This window comes from Aotus nancymaae, unplaced genomic scaffold (genome assembly GCF_030222135.1).
Source record: "Aotus nancymaae isolate 86718 unplaced genomic scaffold, 86718_ANA_hifiasm-v0.15.2.pri h1tg000028l, whole genome shotgun sequence".
NCBI classification, from domain to species: domain Eukaryota; kingdom Metazoa; phylum Chordata; class Mammalia; order Primates; family Aotidae; genus Aotus; species Aotus nancymaae.
The window spans coordinates 38,628,851-38,653,536 of NW_026988441.1; the positions used below are offsets into that span (position 1 = coordinate 38,628,851).

General features: G+C 46.1%; 2 protein-coding genes across 6 annotated transcripts in view; one reads left to right on the forward strand and one right to left on the reverse strand.

Annotated features, from left to right (window-relative positions):
* Window positions 1–20,539, reverse strand: part of SAFB (scaffold attachment factor B) — a 42,338-nt gene extending 21,799 nt beyond the window's left edge. For all 4 annotated transcript variants that reach the window (XM_012435915.3, XM_012435913.2, XM_012435914.2 and 1 more), the window contains exons 1-5: window positions 20,228–20,539; window positions 16,930–17,014; window positions 4,381–4,445; window positions 4,092–4,298; window positions 196–258 (exon numbers count right to left, since the gene is read on the reverse strand). In XM_012435915.3, the coding sequence (XP_012291338.1) occupies window positions 196–258; window positions 4,092–4,298; window positions 4,381–4,445; window positions 16,930–17,014; window positions 20,228–20,416 (609 nt within the window). In that variant the 5' untranslated portion in view covers window positions 20,417–20,539. The remainder of the gene's footprint in view (window positions 1–195; window positions 259–4,091; window positions 4,299–4,380; window positions 4,446–16,929; window positions 17,015–20,227) is intronic.
* A 306-nt stretch (window positions 20,540–20,845) lies between these two features.
* Window positions 20,846–24,686, forward strand: part of SAFB2 (scaffold attachment factor B2) — a 35,842-nt gene continuing 32,001 nt past the window's right edge. The window contains exons 1-2 of one of the 2 annotated variants that reach the window (XM_012435916.3): window positions 20,846–21,093; window positions 22,193–22,280. In XM_012435916.3, the coding sequence (XP_012291339.2) occupies window positions 20,908–21,093; window positions 22,193–22,280 (274 nt within the window). In that variant the 5' untranslated portion in view covers window positions 20,846–20,907. The remainder of the gene's footprint in view (window positions 21,094–22,192; window positions 22,281–24,686) is intronic. The other variant, XM_064382031.1, reaches the window with a different exon arrangement.

The following is a 24,686-nucleotide window of genomic DNA, read 5'->3' on the forward strand; positions in this document are numbered from 1 at the left end:
TAGAGATAAGTCCCTGGCAATGTGTACATCATATTTGGAGGAAAGCAGAAAGCAAACACCCCCTAAAGATCTTAACAAAGGAAACAATCCTTGTGGTGATTATTAGCTGGAACTGGCATACGGTGTCTGAAATGGTTTCCAGAAATTATGGTCCGATCTTTCATTCTAAAATTACTGAGACATACAACAGTTTACCTGTAATATAGTGAAGTCAGATGATGAAGTATCTAAATTGTTTATAGCTTCTTTGTCCTCCATCTGTAAAATAAATGGAGAAAATACAGTTCATCAAACCAAGAATAACGTAACATAATGGTACATCTGTACAATGAAAAGTGAACAGCTGGTCAGGCGTGGTGGCTCATGCCTGTAATCCCAGCACTTTGGGAGGCCAAGGCAGGGGGGATCACGAGGTCAAGAAATCGAGACCAGGATCCTGCACAACATGGTGAAACCGAAACCCCATCTCTACTAAAAAGTACAAAAATAGCTGGGCATGGTGGTGCGTGCCTGTAGCCCCAGCTACTCGGGAAGCTGAGGCAGGAGAATCGCTTGAAGCCTGGAGGCAGAGATTCTGGGGTGAGCCGAGATCATGCCACTGCACTCCAGCCTGGCGACATAGTGATACTCTGTTTCAAAAAAAAAAAAAAAGTGAACAGCCATGAAAAATAATTTACAACAAAATTTAAACCAAGGGCAGAAATTGAAACGCCAATATAGTATAACTGCAGCTAAACTGAAAGAAATGTTGTATGTCAATTTCCACCTGCACACAGACTAGGAAATCTACTAAAATGGTATCTGGGTAGGTTTTTAAATACGTAAACCAAAGGAAAAAGTCTAAATCAAATAGAAAAGAGATTAAAATGAGGTAGTACATAGACTGTCTCTAAATGGATCTCAGCACAGAGTTTAAGGGCTGTTCTTCCAGGAGCAATGGCTAGAGTCCTGCTGAAGTGCAGCCTTCAGCCACCACTGCTCACCCAGCCTGGATGCTGATGATGTGGGGCCTGCTGCCCCTGGGGTAGGTACCTCCCTCAACGGAACAGCATCTCCTAGCACCAACTTCCAAATCCGAGTGTGGGGAGAGGAGCTCGAGACTGGCAATATCCTATGCCCCACCTGCAGGGGAAGAATAGCTTTTATTCTAAGAAGCAGGCTCTGCCCAATAAGGCAAAGGATTCCCCAAAGAAAGAAAGGGGGTTCAGATAATCTGTGACTGAAACCAATTTGGCCATCTGCTATAAAGCCCTGAGGTTTGAAATATTTTTAAGGGGGAGATTTTTTCAGATATTTTATAACCAGCATGTATTTTTATCAGTTTTACTTCACTAGGAAAGACATACACATGATCCAAAGACTCAAAAGGTACAAAAGCCCATTCACTGGAAACCACTCTCCACTACTGCTTTCTTCCTGCCAGGCAGCTGTCGTTGCATATGCTATAGATGTGTTTAAGTGCCTAAGACTACGTCCCCTGCATGAGAGGCAGCAGGCCATTCTGAACATATGCTATAGACGTGTTTAAGTGCCTAAGACCACCTCCCCTGCATGAGAGGCAGCAGGCCATTCTGAACTCTCCCCGAGTTTTGCTTCTCTTTTGGAGATAGTTTTAGTTCATTTCGATGGTTACATAGCAGTAAGAACTGTATTTGTGGTAGTAGTACATTTCGTACTAACTCTATGGTGCTTTCTATATGCTAGGCATTGCTCTAGGCCAGGAAGCATTTTGTTAGAGCTGCACGGTCAATTCTTCAGGAACTGCAGAACAGATGAGTCAGGACTCCTCATCTCTGACACTACAGCACAAAAACAGCCACAGACAACATTAACAATAGGTGTGGTGCAGTGTGTCCTCACAAAACTTCATTTACACAGTAAGACCCTGTCTTAAAAAAAAAAAAAAGCAAAACAAAACAAAACAAAATCCCCCCCCCCAAAAAACAGGTGAGAGCCAACTTAATAACTGCCGCGTTACATGTTTGATAAACATCAATCCACTGAATCTTCCACAATTGAGGAGCAGAGGTTAAGGAGTTTGTCCAAGGACACACAGAAATCGGCTGAACTCCAGAATCTATGCTCTCAATTTTTTTTTTTTTGAGTCTCACACAGTGGCATGATCTCAGCTTACTGCAACCTCCACCTCCCTGATTCAAGCGATTCTCCTGCCTCAGCCTCCCGAGTAGCTGACATTACAGGCATGCGCTACCACGCCCGGCTAATTTTGTAATTTTGTATTTTGAGTAGAGACGGGGTTTCACTATGTTGGCCAGGCTGGTCTCAAACCCCTGACCTCAGATGATCTGCCTGCCTCGGCCTCCCGAAGTGCTGGGATTACAGACATGAGCCACTGCACCCGGCCAAGCCACTGCACTGGCCTCATCTCTTAAAACTATACTGCTTCCAGACATTTAGGATGCTTCCAGCTTTTGTTAAAGAATGCATCACTTTCTGCTCAGGAGGGAAAAAAACCAACCTTAAGAAGATGCAGCCATTCAGGAAGGGTAAGTAATTCCTGCTGCTATGCAAGTGTTTCTGCTACGCCTTTTTAGAAGCTGGTGAATGGGACTCACCAAAAATTGCACACCCTATTTGTATTAGAATAACTCTCAGGCACTTCTCAGACTCGAATCCCCCATTCAAATACGACAATCTGTCACCTCTTTGGGTACTCAGAATCAGTTCCAAGAGGAAATGCAAAAGTGTTCTGAGGAGATGGAGAAGCGGACTCACTGGCATAGAACAAGGCTTCTGTCCACCAAGACTGGAGAAGTGCTCACTGAGGAAGACCTGAGCACCAGGACAAGAATGGGCCCCCAGAATGGGCCAACACATAAAGGGCGCCAAAGAGACACCCCACAGCTTCTCGTTTGCATCACCTTTTCAGTCTGACAAACATTAGTCCTCAGGTAAATGAAATTAATATCAAATTAATGGCACCAAGACAATGTCATACGTGAGTTAAGTATATGGCCTCTGGAATTAGCTGATCTTAGTTCTTATGAGCTGTGTGTCATCTGGAGATATTTTTTAGTTCTTGCCTTCCTAATTTCCTGAAATGAAAATGGGGACAACACCCACCTTGTATTGTTATTAAAAGAATTAAAGGGCACAGGCCAGGTGTGGTGATTCACAGCTGTAATCCCAGCACTTTGGGAGGCTGAGGCTGGAGGATCACCTGAAGTCAGGAGTTCAAGACCAGCCTGGCCAACATGGTAAAACCCCGTCTCTACTAAAAATACAAAAACATTAGCCGCACTTGTTCGTGGGTGCCTGTACATCAAGCTACTTGGGAGGCTGAGGCAGGAGAATCATTTGAACCTGGGAGGTGGAGGTTGCAGTGAGCTGAGATTGCGCCACTGCACTCTAGCCTAGGCAACAAGCGCAAAACTCTGTCTCAAAAAAAAAGGCATAATGCTTAATGCCTGGCAGGTGGTATTCAGGAAATACTACCCACTATGATCTTACCATTTGATATGTTTCTAACAGGAAAAAAATGAAGGTTTAAAAGCAGTATCAAGGTTAGTATTAGAGGTTAACTCTTAGATGGGAATCAACTGGTGCTTCTTTTTCTTCTTAACAAGAGATAGGGTTTTCTGTGGGGCTCTGTCACCCAGGCTGGAGTTCAACTGCATGATCGTGGCTCTCAGTACAGCCCTGAACTCCTGGGCTGCTCCCTCCACCTCAGCTTTCTGAGTCACTGGATTACAGGAGCGCATCAAGGTGCTCAGCTCAACAATTACTTCTTAACAGGAAAACAACTTCTAACCTCTTCCTTTCAATGTTTTAAAGCATGTAGGCCATAACACCACAGATCAAGTCCTGCAACAGGAAGGGTCTCAATGGTTGTCCTCAAAATGTCTCATACTGTATGCTGCAAATGGAAGGCCAGTACGTGTGAATGTTGTTAAGACATCACTTTTCAACAAAGCAAAGCGTGTTTCCCAATCGCCTGAACCAACTGACCCTTATTCTACTGAACTGGCATTACAGGAACAACTTACTTCCTAATATAAAACGGATCACCTATTTTAATTGTGGAACTGACACATTCAGGGCACATTCTAGAGACATTGCCGGTTACCTACAGCATGTTCCTGAAGCTGCTCCGGAAGCTCTTTCATTTCCCCTTCAACTAGCTCTCTACTATCGGACAGGGACTCCTGGAGGTTATCAGCATCGTCGTCTTCGACACAATCTGCAACGCTTCCGTTATCAATTTCTGCTTCATCCAACACACTGATATCCATGATGTCGATATCCTGCAAGTTCTCCAAACTGGTCTCAACATCCTCCTGTGACATAACCAGACCAAACCATCACGTGACCGCCACTGGTCCACCCATCACGCTGACTCACACACAAGGCCACACATACCTGTCCATCCCCAGAGTTTTCCTCCAGCCCGTTATCTTCCACACCCTCTTCTTCTGGTTTGCGCCCTGAAGACAGAAGCATTTACAGCATGAGATCAGTGATATGCACTTTACAGAAGCAACAATGCCCTGAGCACTACACAAGTAGACACTTCCTAATCCAGGCCATTCCAGACAAGACAGCCCTGCCCCACCCCTAAGCAGAAGAGGTTCTATTCTTGTCAGTGAGCTGTGGAAGCAGAAGTGTAGGAAACACGTTCTTAGTAAAGTTGAACAGGATCAGACCTGCCCTCAGCTCTGTCCTTCTTCCCAATCTAAGTGTCCTTGTTTGAGGGAAGAAAACCATTTGCTACAAACATGCTGCCTTTTAGTTTAGGAACATGCTTTTCCACAGAAACTGCGCCCCACCGAGTATGGACATTTTAAATGCTTAAAAACAAAATCCCAAAATCCCATATACTATCAAGATACTCCAGAGGGGCTGGGTGCGGTGGCTCATGCCTATAACGCCAGCACTTTGGGAGGCCAAGGCAGGCGGATCACTTGAGGTCAGGAGTTTGAGACCAGCCTGGTCAACATGGCGAAAACTGGTCTCAACTAAAAATACAAAAAATTAGTTGGGCGTGGCGGCGGGTGCCTGTAATCTCAGCTACTCGAAGAGCGAACTGCTTGAACTTGAGAGGTGCAGGTTGCACTGAACCAAAATCACGCCACTGCTTTCCAGGCTGGGTGACAGAGCAAGACTCCATCTCAAACAAAACAAAACAAAACTGCTGAGGAAGGTTTTTTTAACTTATACATTTCTATGAACAGCGAATTAAAAAGTGCCAATCTTTCTGAATCTCTGTTAAAACTTGCTATTTTTCTTTATCTTTGCCAATATTCTAGGTAAAAAAAGGAATACTTGTATTAACACAAATTTATCTCCTGACTATTCAAATTGCTTTGAGTCATTTGCTTTTTGTTGCTGATCACCTGTACTTTTCTAAAACTTTCTGACGAATACCCTCCCCAGTTAAAAACTTTGGCTCCATTCCCTGTCATTTTAAATGTATATATCATATATACAAAATATATATTTTACCAGTTCTTTTTACTAGTCTTTTAATTTTGTTTATAGGTTTTGAGTACATTTCACTCTTTTTTTGGGGGGGTGGGGGTGGGGGAATGGAGTCTCACTCTGTTGCCCAGGCTAGAGGGCAGTGGTGCGAACTTACTGTGACCTCTGCCTCCCGGGTTCACGCGATTATTCTCTCTCAGCCTCCTGAGTAGCTGGGATTACAGGTGCGTACCATCACACCTGTTTAATTTTTGTATTTGTAGTAGAGAAGGGTGTTTTACCATACTGGCCAGGCTGGTCTCAAACTCCTGACCTCAGGTGATCCGCCGATCTCAGCCTCCAAAAGTGTTGCGATTAGTGCCTGGCCCATTTCCCTTTTATGTGGCCAAAGCTATTGTTTTCTAAATGTAAATGGTTTTTACCTTCATGCTTAGAATCCCTCCTCCACACTGAAGCCTAAATGATATATACCTGTATTTACTTCTTTTGAGGTTTTAAACATTTATTCTCTCAGTTTCACGTTGAGTGAGACTATTTTCCCAATAGTTATCCCATTTGGAAACGGATTTCCCAGCACCGTATACTAAATAGTACTTGCCCCCGATCAATTTGAAATGTTGACCTCCTCAATATTATATTCGTATTTATGTTTGGGATTGCTCGTTTACATTCTCTTCCACTGATGTGTTATTCTTGTTCTAGTTTTAGATATGTGACATTACCATGTTTTTCTAAATAGAAAATACTGGCTGGGTGCAGTGGCTCATGCCTGTAATCCCAGCACTTTGGGAGGTCAAGGTGGATGGATCACCTGAGGTTAGGAGTTTGAGAACAGCCTGGCCAACATGGTGAAACCCTGTCTCTAGCAAAAAATACAAAAATTAGAAGGTCATGGTGGCATGTGCCTGTAATCTCAGCTACTCAGGAGTCTGAGGCAGGAGAATCGCTTGAACCTGGGAGGCAGAGGTTGCAGTGAGACAAGACTGTGCCACCGCACTCCAGTGTGTAACAGAGAGACTCCATCTCAAAATAAATAAATAAATAAATAAAATAAAGAGAGTTAAGTAATTTAAAAAAATGTAAAAAACATCAAGAAGCTACATACTTTCTTAGGCTCATATTTCTCATGCCAGCCAACAATGCTAAAAACAGGGAAGTTATTTCCCCCATCTCCCCTTGTGCAATCTCCAAATTTTCTTTATTGATCGATGATTTTTAACAATTGCAACAGTTCATAAGGACAGGCATGCAGGCACCTTCCTCCAAACAGCAGTATTTATATGGTCACTTGCTTTTTCATATATATGATAAAATGAGTAGAGAATAGAAAAGTGTAAATGACGATACTACAAATAACACAACTGAAGCAAAAATGGAAGTCATTAGGCATGTCAAAAATGATATTTCTGGTGTCAAGAATAGGCGTGCTCAAATTAAACTCTGACTGTCTTCCATGTGAAGAATAAAATCACATGGATGAAATATATGAAACAGATGATGGAAGACCACATCTCAAAAGCAAGGCATAATGTAGCATACATAGTTTGTGTTTCAGAGCTACTGCCAGACATAGCTTCCTAGAGGTCCTTATAGAAGGCAGTGCTCAGCATTTTGAAGAACATGGGAGAAAAGCTGATCAGTCACAGAACCTTGGGAAAACTACTTTCTGCCAGGCCTTTCTCAGTGTGAAGAATAGTCTCTTTTTCTCATCGAGGGATCCTCCCACCTCAGTCTCCTGAGTAGCTGGGACTACAGGCGCACACTATCATGCTTGGCTAATTTTTGTATTTTTGTAGCAGTGGGGGTCTCACTATATTGCCCAGGCTGGTCTTGAACTCCTGGGCTCAACTGAGTCTCCTGCTTGGGCCTCTCAAAGTGCTGGGATTACAGACACAAGTCACCACACCCAGCCTGAAGATCAATTTTTTAAAGGCTACATGTTGTTTCAAGTGGTATAAGGAAACAAGGTCTGGCGTGGTGGCTCACATTTATAATCCCCAGCACTTTAGGAGGCTGAGGTGGGTGGACCACTTGAGGTCAGGAGTTTGAGACAAGCCTGGCCAACATGGCAAGACCCTTTTTCTACTAAAATATAAAAATTAGCCGGGCATGGTGGCAGGCACCTGTAATCCCAGCTACTCGGGAGGCTGAGACAGGAAAATCACTTGAAATCACTTGAACCTAGGAGGCGGAGGTTGCAGAGAGCCAAGATCGTGCCACTGGACCCCAGCCTGGGTGACAGAGTCAGATCCTGTCTCAGAAAAAAAAAAAGTGAACAAGACATTAAGTTGTCTATACCAGAAACTATTCTTATAACTGGATATATGTGTAAAATACTGGGGGAGAAAAAAATAAAAGCAAAGGACAAAAATTCCAAACCTAATCATTTATATTGTAATTGAGGCTTAAAAAAAAATCTCTCTCAGGGATAAGAATTTCCTTACAACATCTAGGTATATACTATCTGATTTTTCTATATTCTAATTCCATTCATATTTTTAGAATTACCTTATTTACAAAGATAGAAGACCATCAAACTAAACTAGAATTCAATACATGACGTTTTGGTCAGCTGGCTGGGAAATCCATCCCCATTTTACACCATTATTTCTTTGGCAAAACATGCCTCGAGGTATACAAACCAATTGGAACTCACCAACCCAGTGGTCTTTGTAAACATGCTGGGAAGAGACAACAGCAGCATTTCCACAGAATGATTTGATAAAGCTGCTACAATTCTATGATACATACAGTGGTTTCTGTCCAATTCTATTCCAGACACTAGGAAAAATCTATGTAACTTATCAGAAACTTGCTGTCCTTCATACTGTGTTTCTCTCTTCCTCAAGGGGGGCACTAGATTTTCATTAAACACAATCAGGGTTTTCCACTTCTATGACCACTTTTCTCCCAAGCAGTATGTACAGGTATACTGCAGCCAAATTCTTCCTAAGGGAAAACTCCGCCGAGGTCAAAAGTGACTGGAAATGTTGGGAGAACATACAATTTTCAAAATGTCTAATCTTCAATATATAAAGCACATCCCTGACTGAAATGTTTATTAATCGACACTAAGACGCTATTCTCCAAAGAAGAAAAAAAAACCAACATGTCTAAAAAAGCCAAAAATGAATGCAATTGGGAAAAGTATAACTCTCTGGCAAAAACTACAGAGCCATTGATTTGTCTTTAGTATCAAGGCCAATGTGCCCCTCGAATCCTACCTCAGCTCCTCACCCTTGTTTGTGGTCTCAACTATAGGCATGACCATGTCGCCTGCGTCGCCTGCTCGTAGCTCCCTGCCTGGAATTCCATCTCTTCCCTTTGGTTAAGCTTCCGTCTCAGACACTGTCCAATCTCACCGCTTACTCTGCTGCCCCAGATTTCTGCTGGGATGCTCGCACAGTACCCAGGGCTGCATGTGGGTGGTTCATTACTTTTTAATTTGATTACATAAACACACTCCCCTAATTATGCAAATATACCCATTAAACTTTACTGCAGTAATAGAAGATTCATCCTTCTAGGCATAGGAAGTATAAAGCTATAATACCTTCCCTTTTCCCCACAGTCCTCTTAAAAGGACACCAACGTTACTGGCTTGGTGATACTTCAGGACATTGTCTTGAGTCTTTATATACATTATATGATGCATATGGAAATAAGCTTGTGATGGAGATGAAATCTTATTGTTGGTGAGTAATGAAAGCAGGTTACGGAAACTACTAGCAGGCCCTGGACATTTTACTATCCTGCATGTTGAGTCACCTCCATATTTTACTCCATGCTACAGCAGTTCCCTGCTTTAGCTGCCCTCTCAAAAAGGCTGCAGTAATTTATCATCTCTCACAAAGAGATGATATCTTTGTGAGAGATATCATCTTCCCCATGCCCTTGCCAATGTGGGAGAACAGGCACTGTGTGTATTTTTACAGTTTGATAAGCAAAAATCCTATGTCATTTTAAAATTTGCTTTCTCCAATTAGCAGCAAGGGAATCTTTTGGTCTCTCTGCCACACGTGCTTCTTCATGTATCTGCGAGTTGCCTGTTTATAGTCTCTTCTCCTGTTGCCTGTGTTGCTTGTTTTCCTCATTGATTTGTCAGAATATTCAGTGCTTTCTGGATATTCATTTCTTCCTTACTCTGTGCTCTATTTTCTCTCAGACTGTGGCATACCTTATGATATCTTTTAACAGAGACTTAAAACTTTTATGCAGCCAAATTTCTCTCTTTGTCGTTTCTCAGTTTTATTCTCACTTCAGGTCTTCCTTATTACTATATTATAAAAAGTACTAAACTAGCTGAAATTTCTATTTCACACTAGAGTTTCCCCCCACCATTAAATAAACAAACCCTCCAACTTTACATTGCTTGCAATAATAACCTATCATCAAAATTAGAAGAAATCCCTGTATTTACCACCCCCCCCAGAATTTTAGTTATTCTTGTGCATCATCACAGATAAATGGGGGAAAAAAGGGCAAGCTATTCCTTATCACAGTAAACCAAGTAATAAACAATAACAAAATTAGAAAATCACCATTTGGCAACCACCAAGGGATGAACAGGATATTTACACAGTCTCAAAATATCTTCCCCACACATATAACTGTGAAAAGGAAGATAGTAACTTTCCAAAGGAGAAATCTGGCCAATAGCATTTGACGTCAGCTCACAAGGCCAGTAGCGGCTCAAATTGACAGCATGTACCTCTGGATAGGATACTCTGATGACAATATAGGCTGGCCGTGGTGGTTCATGTCTATAATCCCAACTTTGAGAGTCCAAGGTGGGAGGATCGTTTGAGCACAGGAATTCAGGGTTGCAGTGACCTACGATTGCACAACTGTACTATGGCCTGGGCAACAGGGCAAGACCCTGTTTCAAAACAAAACAAAATAAAAAACAGGAATATGACACGTATGGTGTATTTCTGACAGACATATAACTTGATCGTTATTATGGGGTGGAGGGAACCCCAAACAATTCAAATCGAGGAACAAGCTACAAAGTAAGTGGAAGTGTTTAAATTAAAGAAAAAACTTTAAATAGTAATCACCTGTTCAGAGAATAGAAAAAAGAAAAAAAAAAAGGAAAAACTAAGGAAACATGACAACCTGATGCAATGCATGACTCTGGACATTTTTTCTGTCTGAGTTACAGAGAACATTATTGGAACAAACTACTGAATCTAAATGAGGACTAAGACAAGATGGCAGTATTGTGTCAATGCTGATTTCTTAATCTGGACATCTACAGTTAGGTAATATCCTTGCTTTACTGCAGTATGTAGGGCAAAGGGCCATATGCGCCTTGCAATTTACCAAGTGGCACAGTAAAAATATACATACAGAGAGAGAAAAGGGTAAGGCAAATGCAGTCCGATGCCAACATTTAGGGGCTCGGGGTAAAGGGTATACGCGAATTCCTTGAATTATTTTTGCAACTTTTCTTAAGTATGAAATTACCAAACTGAACAAAAACAAAACAAAACAAGCCAGCAGTACAGGATTGGGTAATACTTAACCAAGCAAACCGGCCAATTTTGCATGTCCAGTTACGAAACATTCCCAAACACCATAAAACATCCTATTAATTTGTACTTTGTGATAATGTCACTACAAATAAATTTACTTTCCTGGTAATTGTTTTATTTTTTCAAGACAGGGTCTTGCCCTGTCATCCAGGCTGGAGAGCAATCTCAGCCCAATCATGGCTCACTGCAACCTCAAATTTCTGGACTCAGGCGATCCTCCCACCTCAGTCTCCTGAGTAGCTGGGACTACAGGTGCATGGCATCACACCAAATTTTTCTAATTTTTGGGGGGAGATGGGGGTCTCACTATGTCACCCAGGCTGCTCTCCAACTCCTGGGCTCAAGTGATCCTTCTGCCTTGGTGTCCCAAACTGTTGGGCTTACAGACGAGAGCCACTTCAAGCAGCCCTGATAATTATTTCACAAGAGTCTGCTAAACACATTAGTTGTGAAGGAGTACTGAGATTACTTGAGATATGCTTTTTAGAATTTCAAATCATTTTGAATTCATTCATTACAGAGGTCATTCTATTTTCAGTTAAAATCTTAGTAAAGATCGGGTGTGGTGGCTCACACCTGTAATCCTAGCACTTTGGGAGGCCGAGGCAGGGTGGCTCACAAGGTCAAGAGATCAAGACCATCCTGGCCAACATGGTGAAACCTCGTCTCTACTAAAAATACAAAAATTAGCTGGGTATGGTGGCGTACGCCTGTAGTCCCAGCTACTTGGGAGGCTGAGGCAGGAGAATTGCTTGAACCCAGGAGGCAGAGGTTGCAGTGAGCTGAGATTGCGCCACTGCATTCCAGCCTGGCACCTGGCGACGGAGCAAGACTGTTTCCAAAAAAAAAAAAAAAAATCTTGGTAAAACCTACTGGTAAAGTAGTTGAAAATAACTCAAGAAAACTTATAGACTGGCCCTATCAGGTATCAAAATGTACCGTAAAGTTCTGGAATAAAACTAATCAAAAGAAGCAAAACAAAACAACAAATGAGACACAAAAGGGCTAGTGCCGCATGGCTCCAATTCACATGAAGTTCTAGAACGGTTTATTTTTGCAGGAGTGGGGCAGGGAGGCTCACTGGGAGGGGCAGGAGTAACCCTTCCGATGACAAATGTTTCTTTTTGTTTTTTGAGACAGAGTCTTACACTTTTCTCCAGGCTGCAGTACACTGGCAGGACCTCGGCTCACTGTAACCTCCGCCTCCCAGGCTCAAGCGATTCTCCTGCCTCAGCCTCCAGAGTAGCTGGGATTACAGGCGCATACCACCACGCCCAGCTACTTTTCGTATTTTTAGTAGAAATGGGATTTCACCATGTTGGCCAGGCTGGTCTTGAACTCCCAACCTCAGGTGACCCGCCTTCCTTGGCCTCCCAAAGTGCTGTGATTATGGGTGTGAGGCAGTGTGCCCAGCCTAAATGTTTTGTATTTTGATCCCTACCTACCTCACACCAACTGCAAAATACATTATAAATGAATTAAACCTCCAAATGTAAAATGTAAAAAACCATAAATATGACTCTCTCTATATGTAACGAGAGCTGTATTTTTTATAATTTAAAAGCAAAGAAGTACTTTTAAAGCACAACATAAAATCTAGAAACCTAGTGATCAAAATACCACAAGTCCAATCAAATGATAGATTAAAACAATAGGAACATTTTATATGGAGTCCTTATAACTCAGTAAGACAACCCAGCATGGAAATTGGCAAAGGGCATAAAAAAGCCATTCAGACAACACAAATGTCCAATTATCAAAAGAAATGCAAACAAGAACCTCACCTGCAGAAAAATGCAGACAAATATAATGAAATATTTTTCTTCAATATAAGAGGCAACACTTAACAAGGTAAGTTTGACGCTGAGTTTAGTGAAATAAGCACTCTCACCCACTGCTGGCAGGGCACAACCTGTGTTGGGACAGCCTTCTGTTATCGTTGTTTTTTTTTTTTTTTTTGAGATAGCCTCACTCTGTCGCCCAGGCTGGAGTACAGGGGCGCAATCTCAGCTCACTACAACCTCAGCCTCCGAGGTTCAAGCCATCCTCTTGCCTTAGCCACCTGAGTAGCTGGGATTACAGGTACCCGCCACCACACCTGGTGAATTTCTGTATTTTTAGTAAAGACGGAGTTTTGCCATGTTGGCCAGGCTGGTCTTTTGATCTGCCCACCTCAGCCTACAAAAGTGCTGGGATTACAGACATGAGCCACTGTGTTTGGCCAGGACAGCTATTTGTAAACTAGCTATGTGAAAATAAAAGGCCATATCCTTGACTCTCAAACTCTTCTTTCACTAAGTTACCAAAAATTTGACCACACAAATAGTTATCTCTGATTCGTGAAAACACTTAACGCTGAAAGTAATGGGTGATAATTGGAAACAAAAATCTCCAAACGTCTAGTAATAAAAAGAGCGATGGGCTAAGTTGCCGTACATTTATTTATACTGATTATTAACCTATTAAAAAAAAGAGAAAATTTTGTATAGCAAGATCAGGGTGTTTTTTAATGAAAAAATATATGCATACAGGTGTGTGCACATATCTATACATTTACTTTTTTCCCCTCTTACTCTGTGCCCAGGCTGAAGTGTGGAAGCACACTCATGGCTCACTGCAGCCTTGACCCCTTGGGCTTAAGCAATCCTTCCACCTTGGCCTCCCTAGTAACTGGGACTACAGATGTGTTCCACCATGCCCGGCTCATTGACTTTTCTTTAAGTTTTTGTTTTTCTAGACACAGGGTCCTGCTCTATAACCCAGGCCTAAGTTTACTCTAAACATCATACACACACACAAAGTCTGGAGAAGTACACCTCAACTTTTAGTAGTGGGCTGGCCCCGGACTGTGATGAAACTTCTGCTTTTTACTCCCTTGCACGTATTTTAAAACCTGCTGGGCGAAGTGCCTCACACCTGAAATCTAAACGCTTTGGGAGGCTGAGGTGAAAGCATGGCTTGAGCCCAGGAGTTCAAGGCTGTGAACTATGACTGCGCCACTACACTCTATCAGAGTGACAGAGACCCCATCTCAAAAACAAAACAAAAGCAACAAAAGCCTGTAGTACAAGTACTTGCTTATGTCAGAAGGAAAAGGAAAACAAAATCGGTGATCCACAGGCTCCATTTTTTCCCACTATAATTTCTTTCTCCATTGATTTTCTGGGACTCTTAGCCTTGGCAGATGGGTACTTGGGCAAAGGCAAAAACACACAATGCATCATGAACCACAGAAGTGACTTCACTGCGCCTGTCAATGGGGCCCGCCTCTCAGACATTTAAACCCAGTACTTCGCCATCAAGTATCATCTCATTTAGTTTTGGGCTCTGAGAACAAGGCCTTCAATTACAGGTTGTGCATCCCTATCTAAAACTCTGAAATCTTCTGAGCCCCGACATACTGCCACAAGTGGAAAATTCCACACCTGAGGTGGTGGGTTGCAGTCAAAACATTAGTGAAAGCTTTGTTTCACGCACAAAACTGTCAAAAATATGGTATAAAATTATCTTCAGGTATATAAGAAACAAACTTAGTGTTTAGATTTGGGTCCCAATCCCAGAATATCTCATTATGTGTATGCAAATATTGCAAATACAAAAACTGAAACCCTTCTGGTCCCAAGCATTTCAGATAGGGAATACTACACGAACCAAGAGAACATTCGGTCCACAAGCTCAGCTTTGGCTACTTCTCTTTTCACGGGGGATGGAGTCTTGCTGTTGCAATGGCGCAATCTCAGCTCACTGCAACCTCCGCCTCCTGGGTTCGAGCAATTCTCCTGACTCAGCCTCCCAAGTAGGTGAGATCACAGGCACCCACCACCATGCCCAGCTAATTTTCGTATTTTTAGTAGAGATGAGGTTTCACCATGTTGGCCAGGCTGGTCTCCAAATCCTGACCTCAGGTGATCTACTGGCCTCAGCCTCCCAAAGTGCTGGGATTACAGTGTGAGCCACCACGCCCGGCCTTGGGTGATTCGTTCTTAAGCCAGTAGTTGAGTGTTACCAAGTTAAACCATTGAGGGGGAAGGAAAAATAAGCAAGACACAGCTCCAGTCCTCAACAATCTGGTCTCGACAGAAGGCACGACGACATAAATATTAAACCAAGGTATAAGGGACTATGCCATGGGAAGACAGAGGACCCAAAGAGATGAGTCGCTATTGGTGGGATGGATCAGTTGTCTTTTGAGGAACTGGGTCTCTAAGGCAGACAGATGGGGAAGGGTGGGCAGAGCGAATTCACAGAGCCAGTAGAGTAAATCAAGTGTTCGGGGCCTGACTAAAGCACAGGGCGTGGAGGAGCGGCAAGGGAGATTTCGGTAAGATGGTGGGAGTCATATCATGTGGAATGTGACTTGTACTGTATAAGCAGTTTCCCGCCCCCCCGCCCCCAACAGCCCCAAAACAGAGCCTCACTCTGTTGCCCAGGCGAGAATGTACTGGCATGATCTCAGCTCACTGCAACCTCTGCCTCCCAGGTTCAGGCGATTCTCCTGCCTCAGCCTCCCAAGTAGCTGGCATTATAGGCGTGTGCCACCATGCCCAGCTAATTTTTGTATTTTTAGTAGAGATGGGGTTTCACTGTTGGCCAGGATGGTCTTGATCCACTGACCTGGTGATCCGCCCACTTCGGCCCCCCAAAGGGCTGGGACTACAGGTGTGAGCCACTGAGCCTGGCCTGTATAAGCAGTTTTTAAAAGAAACGTTAAAGCGACAATTCTGTTTTGGTCAGGTGGTATTTAAAAGGGATGTTATTTTCAACAAGTCTGAGCGATAGGACGCTCAAGCAGTCCTAAATACTCTTTTTGGACTCCAAGGTGGAGTTCAGTGACACCATGATAGCTCAGTGCAACCTTGAACTCCTGGGTTCAAATGATCCTCCCGCCTCAGCCTCCCAAGTTGCTGGGAAAACAAATGTGTGCCTTGATGCCTATTTTTTTTTTTTTTTGTCAGCAGATAGAGACAGGGTCTTGATATGTTGCCCAGGCTGGTCTCAAACTCCTAGATTAAAACTATTCTCCTGCCTTGGCTTTCCTAAGTGTTGGGATTACAGGTGTAAACCACTGTGCCCAGCATTTTTTTTTTTTTTTGAGACAGTCTTGCTCTGTAGCCCAGGCTAGAGTGCAGTGGCATGATCTTGGCTCACTGCAACCTCTGTCTCCCGGGTTCAAGCAATTCTCCTGCCTGAGTGCACACCACCACGCCCAGCTAATTTCCCACCTCAGCCTCCCAAAGTGCTGGGATATACAGGCGTGAACCACCGCACCCGACCATTTTTTTTTTTTTTTTTTTTAAAGAGACTGGGTCTTGCTGTGTCACCCAGGCTGGAGTGCAGTGGCACATTCACAGGTCATTGCAGGCTTAAGCTCCTGGGTTCAAGTGGGCCTCCCTTCTGAAACTCCAAAGTAGCTGGGACCATAGGTACATGCTACAATGCCTGGCTAATTTCTTTTTTGGTAGAGATAGGGGTCTCCCTATGTTGCCCAAGTTGATCTCAACCTCCTGGGGTCAGGTAATCCTCCCAGCTCAGCCTCTCAAGCAGCACAGATGCATGCCCCACCACACCTGGCCTTTAAAACTTTTTTTGTAGAGATGGGTTTTGCTATGTTGTCCAGGCTGGTCTTGAACTCCTAGGCTCATGTGATCCTCCCACTACAGGGGCCCCCTGAGCTGCTGGGATTACAGGCACTTGCCACTGTGACTGGCTCCCTAAAGACTCCTTATTTAAGGACCTCTGACAATCTACAGAGGAAAATAAGGGAGAAAATACTCCATCCATCCTCTGTTGGAATTCCCAGATACCAAGGTAACAAAACACAGTAGAGATCTTGGAAGAAAATGTAGTTTTTTTGAAGGCTCCCGATTCAGAGTGGTTTCACAAGTCCAACGCACAGACAAGTAAACAAGGCACGAAAGCTTTTAACTTAAACTTGCTGTTGAAATCTTCATACCTTTGCTGGACCTCTTCGGCGTTTTCTTGTTTCCTTCAGAGGTAATTTCAATTTCGTCAGGATTACCACCTTCATCTTCAATTGCCTAAAAACAAGAGAAAAGTAAAGTTGATCCAAAAAGCCAGCATGCAAATTGCTTTCAGAGAGCCTTCAAGTGACAAGGAAACTGTATTTTTTTTTTTTTTGAGACTGAGTTTCACTCTTGTTACCCAGGCTGGAGTGCAATGGCACGATCTCGGCTCACCGCAACCTCCGCCTCCTGGGTTCAAGCAATTCTCCTGCCTCACCCTCCCGAGTAGCTGGGACTACAGGCATACTCCACCATGCCCAGCTAATTTTTGTATTTTTAGTAGAGACGGGGTTTCACCTTGTTGACCAGGACGGTCTTGATCTCTTGACCTCGTGATCCACCCGCCTCGGCCTCCCAAAGTGCTGGGATTATAGGCGTGAGCCACCGCACCCGGTCGGAAACTGTATTTTTAAGATCAAAAAGCTGCTGCCGCCCTCATCACCCAGGGCCTGTGGCCCATCCACTCATCTGTTCTCTTGCTCTAGTAGAGGCTGACTGACGCCACCAGTTCTTAGCTGGGTCGTGCCAGGTGAGTTTACTTAGGTGCTCAGTGTTTGTGAGGACTCTATTAGCCATGAAATGGAAGCACTCAACAAACAGTAGACTTATCTGGTTCATCTTCTTCCTAAGCCCAGAACTCAAAAAGGGAAAGGCACACTCTCCAATTTCTTCTGATTTTACCCACAAAATATTCTTAACCCTCCAGAGACTCCCTCCACGCCGTGCCTGTACTCAGTACCGTGTGGATGGAATACTAACGCTCACTGGCTGGGTTCCTACTGGGTGTTATACATGAGACCCGTCACGACACGCATCACCTCATCCGATCCCCATCATGTACATTCACAACTGACTTCAAAGACCTCATTCTCAACCACCACGTGATCATGCCTCATCGGACACTGAATTATAAGAATTTCTAGGCACGCCCAGCCTCCCATCCCAAGACTCTGTCATTCATTTCAACTGTGCCCACACTCATCACAGTGCCTGGCACCAACTAAGCCATCAGTTCCCAATATGTCAATCATGATGGCATCCCTAGAATCTGGGCTTCAGGTTAAGTTTTACTGATAACTTTTTCAGTCTTTACTCTCCTATCCCATGAGCACAAGTTTTGTTTACGTCATTTCATGTACTGTGTTTTATCTGCAAAGGTTTGGAAGCCTCAAAGTTTCCCAGATGGGTAAGTCTGATTGAGATCAGGCCTGGGGATTCCACAACTCATCTTTACCCGCAGCAACAAAAATCTCTCCTCTCAGAAGCCAGAAAAGGGACGGAAGTTCTTTCCTGGCATCAAGGAGAAGTATGATCACAAAGTGCCTCACCCTTTTCCCTGGACAGACAATTGTGAAACATCACCAGGAAAAGAGAGGCGATGCCCTAGGCAGGTGTCCCATTTCTACCTTGTGCTCCTTTGCAAGAAAGGGACACCAACAGGATGACAGAAGCGAGAAGAGATGGAGATCACAAACTCCAGACTGGCATAGGCGAGTGGCAGACAGGGACATGGGCTGGCTGTATTGTGTTTTGGGACCACATCATCTTGAAGACAATGAAAAGATGGAGAAGGAAAGAGGAACAAATCTGTGGTCTCAGAGATAATAGGGAGTGATGGAAGTCTCAGTCACCAGCTTGACAGAAGGGTTCAGTGCCATCCAAGCAGCTTCGCAGGCCCATGGACCAGACTGGGAGAAAAAAAGAATAAATCCTCCATTTAGCGTACTTTAAGGCCCTGGGGGTGGGGCACCACACCTGCCCAGCCGCCAATCTCCACTCAGCATTTTCTCTGGGTAACTATGTAGATCGATGAACTTCCTGCCTTGTCTGAGTAAACAGAGAATCCACAGTGAAGAGAAACACAAGCTTGAGCAAATTTTAAAAAGCCCACGTGACTCTGGGCAAGACGACTATCCACTCCTGAGCCCAGGGTTTCTCATTAGGAAAGAAAATAATAATCCCTACTTCTTCTCTTCACCAATTAATAGTAAAGCCCTGTGATCTCTGTAGTTCCGGAGCCAGGGTGGTGGAATGTGTCACCAGCCCCAGTGCCGGCAGAGGCCGTTGCGGGTGGGCGGCCAGGCGGAGCAGCCATAGGGCAGAGGTCCCAGAGTAGCCAGGTGGAAGAAAGGCAGAGAAAGAAACAGACAGAGATAAAGAAAGCGCAGGAGAAGCAGAAGGTGGCCGTCCTTCACTTCACTCTGCTTTTCCAAGGCATCCCTCTGAATCCTCCAAGGTAGAACTTAGAGCCCCCAATCTGCAAGTGACGACTCGGGGTGGCATAGAAAGCAGCAGCGAATCGTGATGACAACCACACACCGCGTGTTTACAGGCGCCAGGCAGCACGCCAAGCCTGCTCCACGCAACCTTATTCAATCCCCAAACCAAAGCCCTGTCGCTTTTTTTCCTTCTTACAAGAGGGAAAAAAAAAAAAAATGCACTCAGAAGGGGTCCAAGGTCTTCTATGCCCAAGATCAGGTCACCGAGACCTGGCAGAGTCCCGAGTCCAGAGAGACTGACCTGGAGGAGCCCAGGCTCCGCCCGCCTCCCGAGAAATTCTGGGCTGATTTTAAAGCCCACCCTCAGCGCACATTTCGGATCGCTATCGTCCACGCCTTTTCCCTCCTGCATGTAACTTCCCCGGGCCAGCACCGGCAAACCGTGAAAACGGGGGTCTTTTCGATTTTTCCCTCCGAGTAGGTCCTACGGGTGTTTCCTTTGTAATCAACCCCCGATTCAGGCTGGTCGGCCTCCCCGTGGGTCAGAAAGCAGCTTCCCCGGGGAAACCAAGCCGCAGCTCAGGAACCCCACGCCCCGGTTCAAATGCCGACGCCGCCCGTCCTCGGCCGTGTGACCTTGAGCGAGTCCCTTCCCCTCGCCTAGAAAGTGAGGGTTTCAGGGTCCCCCCCTCTCCAGTTATGGAGGCGGAGACGAGACGAGGGAAGAACCCTCCTCTCAGTGGACGATGTCACCCATCACGGCTTCTCCCGCACGCGTGCCCTTTTTCTGGTTCTCCTGGCCCCAATGCGGCGTTACGATTTGAACCCAGGCCCAACCGGCCAAGGACTTGCTCCCGCCGGGGCCTGGAGGAGCCGAGGGACGCGAGACCGCCAGGTGCGGGGAGGCCGCGAACGGGGTCGGGGGCGAACGCCAGGGCCCGCGAGGCACCGTCGCGCCCGCGAGGACCCCAGACGCACCCTGTGCCCACCCTCGGGGCCCCAAATCCACCTTCTTCAGCCGCTCCATCAAAACGCTCTTGTTGCCGCTCGAGTCCACATTCCGTTTCCTCAGCTCCGCCCGCAGATCGATCACTCGCAGGTCGCTGAGGCGCCGCGTCCCGGTCTCTGACGAGGCGGAGCTCAGAGCCGCCGCGCCCGCCGCTCCAGAATCTCCTAGGCCTGACAGAGTCTCCGCCATTCCAGGGACCCTGGCTCCACCGCCCACTTTCCACAGAACCGGGCCGGTTTTATCAGGCTCCTAGCACAAAATGGCGCCGCCTGCGAGGGAACCGCTCCAGTCGCCCCGGCGCGCCTCGCTTCTGCGCAAGCGCACCAAGCGCAGGGTCGACTATCCTGGTTGCATCTGCACATGCGCAGCGAGAATAACGCAGGGGCGTGCGCAGACGCGTTGCGTCTCGCCAGCTTCTCTCCGGGAACGGCCGGGACGCATGCGTGCTGCAGTTTCGGCGCATGCGTGTTGTGCCGGGGAACGCGCGGTTGGTCGACGCGCGAGCGTCCTTGCTGCTAAGAACGCTGGTGGGGGCCGGTGCGCGTGCGCGTGCGCGGCCGCAAAGCGGGGCGGGAGGAAACGAGTGCGTTTTCCTCTTAGGCGGCGCCATTTTATGCTCAGAGCCGCTACAGCCGCCGGCGGTGTGCCATTGAGTCGCTGGCGAAGACGGGAAAGCGACGATGGCGGAGAATCTGCCGGGGTCGGGCGACTCGGGCCCTGGCACGGTTGCTCTCGGCCCGGGCGTTTTGGAGACTGGGACGAGGCGGCTTAGTGAACTGCGGGTGATCGACCTGCGGGCGGAACTGAAGAAGCGGAACCTGGACACGGGCGGCAACAAGAGCGTCCTGATGGAGCGGCTCAAGAAGGTGAGGCGGCGCGGGGCTCGGGGGTGGTGCAGGAGGCCCAGGCACGCCCCTATCAGCGCCTGTCACCGCGGCTCCCGGACCCGGGGGCGCTCCGGGCCCGCCCCCCATCTTGACGGACCCCGGCCCGAGCTGTCGGGCACCCAGGGGGCCGGCTGTGTGACCTTGGCCCATCACCGCCCCTCTCTGTGCTTTCCTTCCTATCCTCCTTCCACTTTTTCTCAAGCGCGCTCAGCGTCCGGTCTTCTCAGCTACCAAGGTGGCCCCGGGACCCCTCCTGGGGCGCGCCTTCGAGCTTGGCTCTGCGATCTGTTTCTGCGCCTCAGTTTCCTCCTCTGGAGAATGGGTGTCTGTCGGACTCCTGAGCCTTTACAGGAAAGGGGGCGGTGCTTGTTTCTGTCCCAGAGCCTTGGCATTTGCGAAGCTGTCCCCCCGGATCCCCCAGGTCTCCTGGCCGGCCCCTTGTTGTCATTTTGGGTCTGCCTGAGCCATCAGCTTCCTGAGCGCCCTCCCTAAGGCGCTGCCCCACCCCCTGGCCAGCTCTTCCTGCGTTTTGGTCACACCTCGCTAAATGCAGGGGACTAAATGCAAAATGCTTAACGGAGTGGGGATTGTCTGTCTCCGCAACTGGAACAAACTCCTTGAGCATGGGGAGGGAGCTTGTGGGTGCCCCGTCCTGGGCCAGGCAGGTGACAGGCGCTGAGGGACCTGTTGAGTCTCCCCAGGCTGGGCGGCCAGCTCTTCACCGAGCCCGGGCCAAGTGCAGCCTCTCTGTTCTACTTTGTCCCATTGTAGAACTTCAGAGTCGAAAGTTGGGCAGTGGCCAGATGCGTTGCCGTTTGGGGACTGGTCCTTGACCCCAGTTCTGGAGCTCGTGCTCACAGACTCCCTCGCCTTTGTCTTTTGGGCTCTGGACCCAGAGAGCCCCAAGTTGTACGGGATTCCTCTTCCGCCTTTTGGGCTTGCAGCCCAGATAGCTGACCCAGAGTTGCTCTCTGCAACTCCCTGCAAACCTTTGTTTCACGGGAAGTTGTTACTTGTAAGGAACAGTGTGTGCCCTGCAGCTCTTAATCATGTTGTAAAACTCATCTCTCCGTAATAGGCGGTTAAAGAAGAGGGGCAAGATCCTGATGAAATGGGCATCGAGTTAGAAGCCACCAGCAAGAAGTCAGCAAAGAGATATGTTAAAGGTATCGGCTTGTACTTACACTGCTTGGGGCTTGAGTGTTTAGAGAATTTAGAGAAATGGTGTGTAGCGCTCTTCCTGCCCTAGGCTGGGAGAATTTCCAGGTCTTCCGTGTCCCGGCTCTAAGAGTTAGCTTTGCTCTTCACAATCCAGCAGGTAGCTGTGTCAAGGACACAGGCAGCAGGAAAGAGGTGTATAGGTGCCAAGTACAATTAGAATATGAGAAACGTTTCAGCTTCTGCCATTGAGATTAAAAGTCGGGCCGGGCGCGGTGGCTCACGCCTATAATCCCAGCACTTTGGGAGGCCGAGGCGGGTGGATCACAAGGTCAAGAGATCGAGACCATCCTGGTCAACATGGTGAAACCCCATCTCTACTAAAAATACAAAAAATTAGCTGGGCATGGTGGCGCGTGCCTGTAATCCCAGCTACTCAGGAGGCTGAGGCAGGAGAATTGCCTGAACCCAGGAGGCGGAGGTTGCGGTGAGCCGAGATCGTGCCATTGCAATCCAGCCTGGGTAACAAGAGCGAAACTCCATTTAAAAAAAAAAAAAAAAAAAAAGTCAACTAGAGTAGGGCAAGTTCTTAGAGCTGCTTCTACTGGTCTGAGGAACCACTTGGCTTCCTTTCTGGTTCAAAAAATAGGTCTTAACCCAAGGAAAAGTACACCAACCCGAGACTAAATAGAATTCAGCTTCTCTAGGGTCCAAAATACATCGTTGGGGTATTTGCACTCAGCCTGTTTTTTTACTATTACGGTTTTTGAACATGAACATTCAATTCACAGACTGTTAAAATCACCAGGTTACAGTGTACAATTCAGTGTGTACACAAGGCTCTGCGTCCGCCACCACTGTCTCCTGGATTTTCATCCTCACCCCAAAAGGAAGCCCTGTCCTCATGAGAAGCTAGTCCCCTTTCTTTTCTCCCTCCAGTCCCTGGCAAGTACTAATTCACTTTCTGTCCCTATAGATTTGCCTGTTGTGGACATTTCATGTAGATGGAATTGTATGATGTAGGACCTTTCACATCAGCTTTCTTTCACTTAGCATGTAATGTTTAAGGTTCATCTGTGTTGTAAGATGTATGGATACTTCATTCCTGTTTATGGCTGATACTGGTTATTTTTGGAAGCACTGAATTCTATAAAACTTTGAAGCTTTGACTGTCATGATTGGTATTGTCCTCATTGTTAGGTCTTATGGTGATAAGCATAATATTTAGGTTTCCTGTGTAGTGGGCCTGTTTTCTTGAAAAAGTGCTAAATTCAGGCAGTGGCGGATCACTGCTTAAAAAGTGGAAAAAAAATGGTAGCATTTTTAACAGCTTTTTCTTCCTAATGTGTTTTGTAACAATTAACTGTTTAAAAGTGTGCATGGGCCAGGTGCTGTGGCTCACGCCTGAAATCCCAGCACCTTGGGAGACCGAGGCGGGCAGATCACCTGAGGTCGGGAGTCTGAGACCAGTCTGACTAACATGGAGAAACCCTGTCTCTACTAAAAATACAAAAATTAACCGCGTGTGGTGGCGCATGACTATAATCCCAGCTACTTGGGAGGCTGAGGCAGGAGAATCACTTGAACCCGGGAGGCAGAGGTTGCGGTGAGCAGAGATCGCACCATTGCACTCTAGCCTGGGCAACGAATGAAACTCCATTTCAAAAAAAGAAAAGTGTGCATGTGGTTTGAAAGGTTAAATCTTGTAGTTAGGCCAGAGCTTAAGTTAAAATTTAATTTTGAAACACTGATGTGTTTGTATTGTCCTTGTGACTGACTGTGTTTCAGCTAGAAAGCCCGACTGCCTGAGCAGATTCAGAATGTGAGAGACTGGTCCACAGCAGGAAACATAGTTTCTTTCTACTGCTTACATGTTCACTTATGCATGATCTGAAATTTGTTTTTTTTAGTGGTTGGGAAAACTGCTTAACGTAAAGTTTAAAAGGTTTTTTTGTTTGTTCGTTTGTTTGTTTTGAGGTGGAGTTTCACTCTTGTTACCCAGGCTAGAGTGTGATGGCGCCATCTTGACTCACCACAGCCTCCGCCTCCTGGGTTCAAGTGATTCTCCTGCCTCAGCCTCCCGAGTAGCTGGGACTACAGGCATGTGCCACCACGCCTAGCTAATTTTGTATTTTTAGTGGAGACATGGTTTCTCCATGTTGGTCAGGCTGGTCTCAAACTTCCAGCCTCAGGTGATCCGCCCACCTCACCGTCCCAAAGTGTTGGGATTACAGGCATGAGCCATTGTGCCTGGCCAAGTTTAAACGATTTTTTATGTGGTATTCATTTAAAACTGTGAAGTTCAAGACTTACTAATCAAAATATCCTTGGCTCTTAGCAAGAATTAAGCAGGGATCATTTCTTTTTTTTGGTTTTGACATGGCGTTTTGCTCTTGTTGCCCAGGCTGGAGTGT